We start from the raw sequence: 12,500 nt of genomic DNA on the forward strand, positions 1-12,500 counted from the left end.
AGTTGTATGTCTCAAATGAAAGCTCCTGATGAGGTCTCTCTTCTGGTTAGCTGGGATGGTCAACTCTACAGTGAGAGACTGAAGGGGGAGAAGCTAGTGACAGCCAATAAAAACCCTTCTGTTGTAGACTAGAGGGACCAGAGTTTTTCCTAACCAGGTAACCTGACCTGCACAAACTCTAGGCCCTATGGGCATAACGTTTGAATGTGCTGTCCTGTAAGATTAGGAGAATCTCTCCTCCTCATAATCAACTCAGATGACTGTGTTTATAGATCCATGCAGACTGTGTGTGGTTCTGAGGTGTGTGTGTTGTACTGACATGTGTTGTCTCTCTGGTCCTCTGCAGCTATCTGTCGGAGCTCGTGTGGAGACGGGTTCTGCTCCAGACCCAACATGTGTACCTGTCCCACCGGATCCATCTCTCCTTCTTGTGGATCCATGTCAGGTACTGTCAGACCAACACCAGAGCAGAACAATAAGCTAGAATGATGTACAACAGTGTCTATCAACCGTATCTCTACACATTCAGATAGAACACTGCTTTACAGGGACTTTGTCTTTAAAAGCTTTAGGGCTGGATTCAGTCCGTAGCGCCGAACACCTGCATTGTAGTGCGGTTGAAATGTGAAGGTCATTTTTGATTGAGATGACATATAGAGGGTTTACTGAGAATGCGGTCTCCGCAAAAGCAGCTATAACGCTGATCTACTGAATGAATCCAGCCCTTAGTTTCCCTGTATGAGCCAGATAAATGTGAACTGTGTTTAGGAAGGAACAGCCTTATCCCCAGGCCCACCACACCCCAGCCCACATCTGACTGTAGTCTATCACCACCTTACTTTAGCCTGGTGTCCATTCTTCCATTTCAAAGGCCTTTCACTGCCTTTACTAACAAGGACTTCAACATATGAAACAGATAATAGATATTCTAGATCCATGTATGAGAAATGTTTCTTGGACCCAGTCAGCCAAGTCTAGGTCCACCACGCCCCATCCCTCTGCTTCCCTCTAACTCTCCTCTGTGGATTTAAAAAAGACATCCACTGTTACACATCACTGAAGTCTGCAACATGGGAACCGGCATATTTGTAATATTTTTCCCACTTGGCAGCATAAACAATGTCTGGTGTTGAGAGGTGTGAAACAGAGAACTCAGATGCAGAAATCTGTTCTGTTTCCTTCTCTGGAGAACTGAGATTCAGAGTTACAGAGTTGGAGAGCTGCAGGGCTGGGCTGTTAGAGCTGATGGACTAGGATGGAGGCTGTTAGAGCTGATGGACTAGGAGGGAGGCTGTTAGAGCTGATGGACTAGGAGGGAGGCTGTTAGAGCTGATGGAATAGGAGGGAGGCTGTTAGAGCTGATGGACTAGGAGGGAGGCTGTTAGAGCTGATGGAATAGGATGGAGGCTGTTAGAGCTGATGGACTAGGAGGGAGGCTGTTAGAGCTGATGGACTAGGATGGAGGCTGTTAGAGCTGATGGACTAGGATGGATGCTGTTAGAGCTGATGGAATAGGAGGGAGGCTGTTAGAGCTGATGGACTAGGAGGGAGGCTGTTAGAGCTGATGGACTAGGATGGAGGCTGTTAGAGCTGATGGACTAGGAGGGAGGCTGTTAGAGCTGATGGACTAGGAGGGAGGCTGTTAGAGCTGATGGACTAGGAGGGAGGCTGTTAGAGCTGATGGAATAGGATGGAGGCTGTTAGAGCTGATGGACTAGGAGGGAGGCTGTTAGAGCTGATGGACTAGGAGGGAGGCTGTTAGAGCTGATGGACTAGGATGGAGGCTGTTAGAGCTGATGGACTAGGAGGGAGGCTGTTAGAGCTGATGGACTAGGAGGGAGGCTGTTAGAGCTGATGGACTAGGAGGGAGGCTGTTAGAGCTGATGGACTAGGAGGGAGGCTGTTAGAGCTGATGGACTAGGAGGGAGGCTGTTAGAGCTGATGGACTAGGAGGGAGGCTGTTAGAGCTGATGGACTAGGATGGAGACTGTTAGAGCTGATGGACTAGGAGGGAGGCTGTTAGAGCTGATGGACTAGGAGGGAGGCTGTTAGAGCTGATGGACTAGGAGGGAGGCTGTTAGAGCTGATGGACTAGGAGGGAGGGTGGGCGGGATGGAGGGAGGAGGGAGGCTGTTGTTTTGGCAGTGATTGCTACAGTCCAGATTGTTTTGTGGTTTCTACCATGACTATTGGATGATGTTATATCCTGTCTCCTGGTTGTGTTAGAGTGTGTGTGCTGGGAGCAGGGTGGTGTTCAGTAGGGCACACCTCTACAAAATACTTTGAAACAGAGAAATTAAAGTGAGCCTTTCTTATTGAACAGGTTCAGGTAGTACCTCCCTGTTTCACTCTGTTTCAAAAGGTGTTCTCCTGTTTCTTGCCTACTGAAAAGACTAGCTGCACAGAATCTAAAATGTGCAACGACACTCCACCAAAACTTAACATAACTCTCCAAAAACAACCCACCATACAGTACACCACAGAGCTCATGAAGAATTGATCTATTTTGCCGTGCTGCTCTCCCTTGAATAGCAGCTGAACTGTGAAGCTGATTGTTCAGTCTCAGGGCAGAATGGGTGTGTGTGTTGGAAGAGTTCCATAGTCAACATCTACTAATGCTTGTTGCAGCGTTGAGTAGAGCAGCTCAGAGCAGTGTTGGGCCGTGTGCTCATCTGTTTTCACACAATCAATTTGAGCGAATATTATATCTGAATGGGATTTATGATAAACACAATTCGTAGGGAACTTTGGTGCGTTTGTACTGAAAGTGTAGCCCTATCTGTGTGTTTGTATTGTAAGCTTAACCTGGTGTGTGTGTGTGTGTGAGGGGGAGGGGGTCTGGTGTGGGTGTATGGGTTTTGTATACTGACTTTAACAAACCCCCCCTCACTCCCTTTCTCTCTCTCTCTCTCTCTCTCTCTCTCTCTCTCTCTCTCTCTCCCTCCCTCTCTCTCTCTCTCTCTCTCTCTCTCTCTCTCTCTCTCTCTCTCTCTCTCTCTCTCTCTCTCTCTCTCTCTCTCTCTGTCTCCCCCCTTCTCTCCATCCTCTCTCTCTCTGCTCGCATATCTTCCCCCCTCTCTCTCTCTCTTTTCTCGCATGTCTTCCCCCCCTCTCTCTCTCTCTCTCTCTCTCCCCCCCCCCTCTCTCTCTCTCTCTCTCTCTCTCCCTCTCTCTCTCTCTCTCTCTCTCTCTCCTCCCCCCTCCCTCCCTCCCTCCCAACCCCCACCAGTCCAAAACTGTAACATCCGCTGTATGAACGGTGGGAGCTGTGCTGATGACCACTGCCAGTGTCAGAAAGGATACGTGGGAAACCACTGTGGTCAACGTAAGAACCGCTATATACACACAACCACTATATACACACAATACAACCATTATATGACCACTTTACAACCACTACACAACTATTACACAACCTCTACACAACCACTGTACAACCAATATACAGCCACCTGTATAAACACTGTATAAACACTATAGGTGGGATCCTAACCTGAGATCCCTGGTGTATTTCTGTCTTTCTCTCTCCCATGCAGCGGTGTGTGAGACAGGTTGTCAGAATGGAGGACGGTGTGTGGCTCCTAACCGCTGTGTTTGTACCTACGGCTTCACGGGGGCACAGTGTGAGAGAGGTAGGATCACAGTTCTCATTTATACCTCTGTCTGTCTGTCTGTCTGTCTGTCTGTCTGTCTGTCTGTCTGTCTCTCTGTCTGTCTGTCTGTCAGAATTGACATGTTCTCAGAATGAGGACAGCTGACAGTGTTGATAGCGTGACATGTTTGCTTCATACACAACAGTGTGTTTTATTGTCCAGAACATGGTTTGTTGTTGAACACTGCGCCTGTCACGCTGTGTTCCTAAATGACGGTTATTTTCCACATCTGCTGAAAGACTGAGGTCTGGAAAATGTCCAGGTCTATTGGATGTTTGCTGTTGGTTGCCCCCACCAGCGTCCTGGTGTGCTCTGAACTCTGGTAAAACACTGTGGAGTTACTATTGCAAATAAAGATAATGATATTGAAAGACATAAAAAACAGAAAGTACTTCAGTAAGTATAAAGGCTCTATATAAATCCATTCCATGTAGGCGGGGCTTAGAGGGTAGCATAGTTGATGCATCCTTATTGGTCAACCAGTTTTGGAGTATTATCTCCACATCATGTTTTGATAGGTGGGATGTTTAATGACACAGAGAAAGACTAGAGGGAAGGGTGCCCCTACTGGCCTCCAGCACCACTTCCAGTAACATCTGGTCTCCCATCCAGGGACCAACCAGGTCCAACCCTGTTCAGCTCCAGAACCAAACCATCAGTGGGATGCAGGGTGGGGTGCTGTTGGAATGTGCCAAACTTGAAACGGCAGAAAAATGATTGTAGGCGAAGAGGGAGGCATTTGATCACGATCAAGTTTTTATTGAAAATGTTTCATTTAAAACTATTGCATTCATTTACAATTAATTAGTGTGAGCATTTAAAAATTATACTTTTGGATTTATGTTTTGCTTTCAATATCATTATTATTGTTGGCAGCGCTAAGAATTTTGTTCTCGATTTCAGATGCTTTTCTTGATATTAATGACACAAAAGTAACTCCTTAGAAAACATGTACACACACACACACACACACACACACACACACACACACACACACACACACACACACACACACACACACACACACACACACACACACACACACACACATACACATACACACACACACACACACACACACACACACACACACACACACACACATACACACACACACACACACACACACACACACACACACACACACACACACACACATACACACACACACACACGAAGAGATGCAAGACGTACGTAGGTCTCTGTCTCTAGCGATGGTGTGACCCCTGGAGGTTGTAGCAGTGACCTTGTAAAGATAATATTTAGTTTAACAGCAGAACACTAATTGCTGTCCTCCTCACACACAGATGGGCTGCGTCTTTACTCTGAAATGGTCCCCTTGCCTCTGCTACTTTCCTTCAGGGTTACTGATAACTGACAGGACAGATTTGGTTCTGGGGTGAAGCTCTCTGTTTATCTGAAATGATTTGGTCCTTCCCCTGCTCAGATAGAGCTGACACAATGTGTGTGTGTGTTCTGTTTGTGTGTGTGTCTGTCCCTAGAGACTGTCCCACCCTGATACTGGGCTTAGAACTCAACCAGCTGAGGAACGCATGCACACACGCACACTCAAACACGCACACACATACATAGTGTACATACTGCTCGTCCAACATCTCATTCCAAAGTCATGGCCATTAATATGGAGTTGGTCCCCCCTTTGCTGCTATAACAGCCTCCACTCTTCTGGGAAGGCTTTCCACTAGATGTTGGAACATTGCTGCAGGGACTTGCTTCCATTCAACAATGAGCATTTATGCGGTTGGACGCTGATGTTGGGCGATTAGGCCTGTCTCGCAGTCGGCATTCCAATTCATCCCAAAGATGCTTGATGGGGTTGAGGTCAGGGCTCTGTGCAGGCCAGTCAAGTTCTTCCACACCGATCTCGACAAAACATTTCTGTATGGACCTCGTATTGTGCATGGGGGCATTGTCATGCTGAAACAGGAAAGGGCCTTCCTCAACAGTTGGCACCATGCATTCGGGCAGGTGCGGTTCTCCTGGCATCCACCAAACCCAGATTTGTCCGTTGGACTGCCAGATGGTGAAGCGGAATTCATCACTCCAGAGAACGCGTTTCCACTGCTCCAGAGTTCAATGGTGGCGAACTTCACACCACTCCAGCCGACGCTTGGCATTGCGCATGGTGATCTTAGGCTTGTGTGCTGCTGCTCGGCCATGTAAACCTCTTCACAGAAATGTGACAAACTGACTTTTGGAAAAATGACATCCTATGACGGTGCCACGTTGAAAGTCACTGAGCTCTTCAGTAAGGCCATTCTACTGCCAATATTTGTCTATGGAGATTTATACACCTGTCAGCAACGGGTGTGGCTGAAATAGAATCCACTCATTTGTATATATAGTGTACATACTGTACATACAGTGCCTTGCGAAAGTATTCGGCCCTCTTGAACTTTGCGACCTTTTGCCACATTTCAGGCTTCAAACATAAAGATATAAAACTGTATGTTTTGTGAAGAATCAACAACAAGTGGGACACAATCATGAAGTGGAACGACATTTATTGGATATTTCAAACTTTTTTAACAAATCAAAAACTGAAAAATTGGGCGTGCAAAATGATTCAGCCCCTTTACTTTCAGTGCAGCAAACTCTCTCCAGAAATTCAGTGAGGATCTCTGAATGATCCAATGTTGACCTAAATGACTAATGATGATAAATACAATCCACCTGTGTGTAATCAAGTCTCCGTATAAATGCACCTGCACTGTGATAGTCTCAGAGGTCCGTTAAAAGCGCAGAGAGCATCATGAAGAACAAGGAACACACCAGGCAGGTCCGAGATACTGTTGTGAAGAAGTTTAAAGCCGGATTTCGATACAAAAAGATTTCCCAAGCTTTAAACATCCCAAGGAGCACTGTGCAAGTGATAATATTGAAATGGAAGGAGTATCAGACCACTGCAAATCTACCAAGACCTGGCCGTCCCTCTAACCTTTCAGCTCATACAAGGAGAAGACTGATCAGAGATGTAGCCAAGAGGCCCATGATCACTCTGGATGAACTGCAGAGATCTACAGCTGAGGTGGGAGACTCTGTCCATAGATTTGGACAGAGTCTTCCAAGATTTGTCTTCCAACAAGACAATGATCCAAAACATAAAGCAAAATCTACAATGGAATGGTTCAAAAATAAACATATCCAGGTGTTAGAATGGCCAAGTCAAAGTCCAGACCTGAATCCAATCGAGAATCTGTGGAAAGAACTGAAAACTGCTGTTCACAAATGCTCTCCATCCAACCTCACTGAGCTCGAGCTGTTTTGCAAGGAGGAATGGGAAAAAATTTCAGTCTCTCGATGTGCAAAACTGATAGAGACATACCCCAAGCGACTTACAGCTGTAATCGCAGCAAAAGGTGGCGCTACAAAGTATTAACTTAAGGGGGCTGAATAATTTTGCACGCCCAATTGTTCAGTTTTTGATTTGTTAAAAAAGTTTGAAATATCCAATAAATGTCGTTCCACTTCATGATTGTGTCCCACTTGTTGTTGATTCTTCACAAAAAATACAGTTTTATATCTTTATGTTTGAAGCCTGAAATGTGGCAAAAGGTCGCAAAGTTCAAGGGGGCCGAATACTTTCGCAAGGCACTGTACATACATACATACTGTACATACATACTGTACATACATACATACCATACATACTGTACATACATACATACATACTGTACATACATACCATACATACTGTACATACATACCATACATACTGTACATACATACATACTGTACATACATACATACCGTACATACTGTACATACATACATACATACTGTACATACATACCATACATACTGTACATACATACATACATACTGTACATACCATACATACTGTACATACATACATACATACATACATACATACATACATACATACATACATACATACATACTGTACATACTGTACATACATACTGTACATACATACATACATACTGTACATACATACATACTGTACATACATACATACATACATACATACATACATACATACATACATACTGTACATACTGTACATACATACATACTGTACACACATACATACCATACATACTGTACATACATACATACATACATACATACATACATACTGTACATACATACATACATACTGTACATACATACATACTGTACACACATACATACCATACATACTGTACATACATACATACATACATACATACATACATACATACTGTACATACTGTACATACTGAACATGCATACATACATACATACATACATACATACATACATACATGCATACTTTACAAACATACTGTGCATACATACATACATACATACTTACATACTTACATACATACATACATACATACATACATACTGTACATACATACATACATACTGTACATACTGTACATACCATACATACTGTACATACATACATACATACATACATACATACATACATACTGTACATACTGTACATACATACTGTACATACATACATACATACTGTACATACATACATACATACATACATACATACATACATACATACATACATGCATACTTTACAAACATACTGTGCATACATACATACATACTGTACATACATACTTACATACATACATACATACATACATACATACTGTACATACATACATACATACTGTACATACTGTACATACCATACATACTGTACATACATACATACATACATACATACATACATACTGTACATACATACATACATACTGTACATACTGTACATACATACTGTACATACATACATACATACTGTACATACATACATACTGTACACACATACATACCATACATACTGTACATACATACATACATACATACATACATACATACTGTACATACTGTACATACTGAACATGCATACATACATACATACATACATACATACATGCATACTTTACAAACATACTGTGCATACATACATACATACTTACATACATACATACATACATACATACATACATACATACATACATACTGTACATACTGTACATACTGAACATGCATACATACATACATACATACATACATACATGCATACTTTACAAACATACTGTGCATACATACATACATACTTACATACATACATACATACATACATACATACATACATACATACATACTGTACATACTGAACATACATACATACATACATACATACTTACATACATACACACATACATACTGTACAAACATACTGTGCATACATACATACATACATACTGTACATACTGTACATACTGAACATGCATACATACATACATACATGCATACTTTACAAACATACTGTACATACATACATACTGTACATACATACATACATACTGTACATACTGTACATACTGTACATACATACGTACATACATACATACATACACACACACACACACACACACACACACACACACACACACACACACACACACACACACACACACACACACACACACGCACACAGGCAAGATATGGCATTTATATCCATGGTTTGAGATGGTTGTATGGTCAGAGAGAGAGAGAAAGAAAGGGAGAGTGAGACAAAGGGAGAGAGAGAGAGAGAGAGAGAGAGAGAGAGAGAGAGAGAGAGGGAGAGAGAGAGAGAGAGAGGAAAGGGAGAGAGGAAAGGAAAGGGAGAGAGGAAAGGAGAGGGAGAGAGAAAGGGAGAAGGAGAGAAGAAAGGGAGAGGGAGAGAGGAAAGGAGAGGGAGAGAGGAAAGAAGAGGGAGAGAGGAAAGGAGATGGAGAGAAAGGGAGAGGGAGAGAGGAAAGGAGAGGGAGAGAGGAAATAAGAGGGAGAGAGAAAGGGAGAGGGAGAGAGGAAAGGAGAGAGAGAGAGGAAAGGAGAGGGAGAGAGAAATGGAGGGGGAGAGAAAGGGAGAGAGAAAGGGAGAAGAAGAGAGGAAAGGAGAGGGAGAGAGAAAGGGAGAGGGAGAGAGGAAAGGAGAGGGAGAGAAAGGGAGAGAGAAAGGGAGAAGGAGAGAGGAAAGGAGAGGGAGAGAGAAAGGGAGAGGGAGAGAGGAAAGGAGAGAGAGAGAGGAAAGGAGAGGGAGAGAGAAATGGAGGGGGAGAGAAAGGGAGAGAGAAAGGGAGAAGGAGAGAGGAAAGGAGAGGGAGAGAAAGGGAGAAGGAGAGAGGAAAGGAGAGGGAGAAAGAAAGGGAGAAGGAGAGAGGAAAGGAGGGAGAGAGAAAGGCAGAGGGAGAGAGGAAAGGAGAGGGAGAGAGAAAGGGAGAGAGAAAGGGAGAGGGAGAGAGAAAGGAGAGGGAGAGAAAGGGAGAGAGAAAGGGAGAAGGAGAGAGGAAAGGAGAGGAGAGGGAGAGAGAAAGGGAGAGGGAGAGAGGAAAGGAAAGGAAGGGTGTGTGTCTAGCAGAGAAATGTGGAAAAGATGGACAGATTTCTGTATAAACATGATATCTGGAGTGTCTCCAGGAAAGTCAGTTGACCCAGTTCATGATGGGTTTCCCCTCTTTCCTTCCCTTCTTGTCTTCTCTTCACACCAGACCTACTGCTGTTGTGGAAACACTCAGGTATCGTCTAGTGCCACGAGGCTTTCATGACCTGACCATGTGACCTGACCAGGCAAACTCCTAGCCCTAGTCACAAATCCTGCCATAGTTCTGCAGAGGTTCAGATTGGAACTCTTCTGGAATGAAATACGTCATTATGACTAATCAAAACATCCAGAGAGAGTTCCGTTTGTGCCCAATAACTTTTAGATGATGTGTAAAAGTTAGTTCTAAAGTAGAACACAAACAAGTTGATTATGACACATTTACTTGGAGTTGTTATTGATATGACCATTGACTGGGGCACCAAGTCTGTAGTCCTGTAGAGAGGCTGGGTAGGGCACCAAGTCTGTAGTCCTGTAGAGAGGCTGGGTAGGGCACCAAATCTGTAGTCCTGTAGAGAGGCTGGGTAGGGCACCAAGTCTGTAGTCCTGTAGAGAGGCTGGGTAGGGCACCAAGTCTGTAGTCTTGTAGAGAGGCTGGGTAGGGCACCAAGTCTGTAGTCCTGTAGAGAGGCTGGGTAGGGCACCAAGTCTGTAGTCCTGTAGAGAGGCTGGGTAGGGCACCAAGTCTGTAGTCCTGTAGAGAGGCTGGGTAGGGCACCAAGTCTGTAGTCCTGTAGAGATGCTGGTGGGGCACCAAGTCTGTAGTCCTGTAGAGAGGCTGGGTAGGGCACCAAGTCTGTAGTCCTGTAGAGGGGCTGGGTAGGGCACCAAGTCTGTAGTCCCGTAGAGAGGCTGGGTAGGGCACCAAGTCTGTAGTCCTGTAGAGGGGCTGGGTGGGGCACCAAGTCTGTAGTCCTGTAGAGGGGCTGGGTGGGGCACCAAGTCTGTAGTCCTGTAGAGGTGCTGGGTAGGGCACCAAGTCTGTAGTCCTGTAGAGGGGCTGGGTAGGGCACCAAGTCTGTAGTCCTGTAGAGGGGCTGGGTGGGGCACCAAGTCTGTAGTCCTGTAGAGGTACTGGGTGGGGCACCAAGTCTGTAGTCCTGTAGAGGGGCTGGGTAGGGCACCAAGTCTGTAGTCCTGTAGAGGGGCTGGGTGGGGCACCAAGTCTGTAGTCCTGTAGAGGGGCTGATACTGAGAGTGTGTGTTAACATGTCGGATTGTTCCCAGATGTTGTAAGAGGACATGGGTGGATCCCCTAGCTGTAAAGAGGGGGAGGGGTAGGGGGAGGGGGAGAGGGGGGGGGGGGGGGGAGTAAAAAGAGAAGGAAGAAGAAAGGAGATGAATGCTAGAATGACACCACATTCACCCTACAGCTCTGTTCTGTTTACCTCAGAACACACACACACACACACGCACGCACGCACGCTCGCACGCACATGCACGCACGCATGCACGCACACACACGCACGCACGCTCGCTCGCACGCACACGCACGCACGCACACTCACACACACACACGCACGCACGCACACACGCACACACGCACGCACACACACACACACACACGCACACACGCACACACACGCGCACACGCACACACGCACACACACACACGCACACGCACACGCAAACGCACGCACACACACGCACACGCACTCACGCACACACGCACACGCACGCACACGCACACGCACGCACACGCACACACACGCACACGCACACGCACACACACACACACACAATGAATGCAGCGGTTTCTTTTAATGGCTTTGTGTTTGTCTTTCTAGTTTTCCTTGTTTCTCAATCTCCTGTCAGTAATGACCAGTGCATGTGTGTGAGTATGTGTGTGTGTGAGATTGTGTATGGTTGTAATGAGCAGGTATCATGTCAGATGGATTATGTGTCAAGCAGCAGCTCCAGTGTAATGTGATGAGAGAGAGACCTTCGCCAGTGTTTAGAATGATCTCTGTGCTGATTTATAGAAGACGTCTAGTGAAATCTCTCCTCATTCTCTCTAATTCTGCTTCCCCTAAACCAGACAGAGCAGACAGTCTACTGTAGACACCTGTGTTGCTGGTCAGTCTGCAGCTGGGTGTGCCAGTCATTTTAATGTTCAGGTTGAAGGTCTTGTCTGCACTGAGACAGTCTGGGTCGGCACTATCTGATCAAACTACAAAGGATGGAAGTGCACTTTCTCTCCAACACGCTAACCTTGAACCTAACGTTAACCTCAGCCCTAACCTTAAATTAAAACAACATAGTTACTTGCTTAATCCTTGTTCATCAATTTTGACTATAGCTAGTTGACCTTGCAGCACGGCCTGGCCGTCTAGTGAAAGTTGTCTGGATCCTACTGAGTGGAAGTGAGAGTGGGGTTCCTGCTCAGTCTGGTCTGGAGATCACTACTGAGTGGAAGTGAGAGT

The 12,500-nt window shown here is 45.2% G+C and overlaps 1 protein-coding gene across 3 annotated transcripts in view; it reads left to right on the top strand.

Moving 5' to 3' along the window:
- The window catches only part of LOC110516722 (fibrillin-1-like), a 155,283-nt gene that overhangs the window by 7,358 nt on the left and 135,425 nt on the right, over positions 1-12,500 (top strand). For all 3 annotated transcript variants that reach the window (XM_036963534.1, XM_036963533.1, XM_036963535.1), the window contains exons 4-6: positions 347-445; positions 3,230-3,325; positions 3,537-3,632. In XM_036963534.1, the coding sequence (XP_036819429.1) occupies positions 347-445; positions 3,230-3,325; positions 3,537-3,632 (291 nt within the window). The remainder of the gene's footprint in view (positions 1-346; positions 446-3,229; positions 3,326-3,536; positions 3,633-12,500) is intronic.

The sequence above is a fragment of the Oncorhynchus mykiss genome, chromosome 26 (genome assembly GCF_013265735.2).
Source record: "Oncorhynchus mykiss isolate Arlee chromosome 26, USDA_OmykA_1.1, whole genome shotgun sequence".
Classification (NCBI taxonomy): Eukaryota; Metazoa; Chordata; class Actinopteri; order Salmoniformes; family Salmonidae; genus Oncorhynchus; species Oncorhynchus mykiss.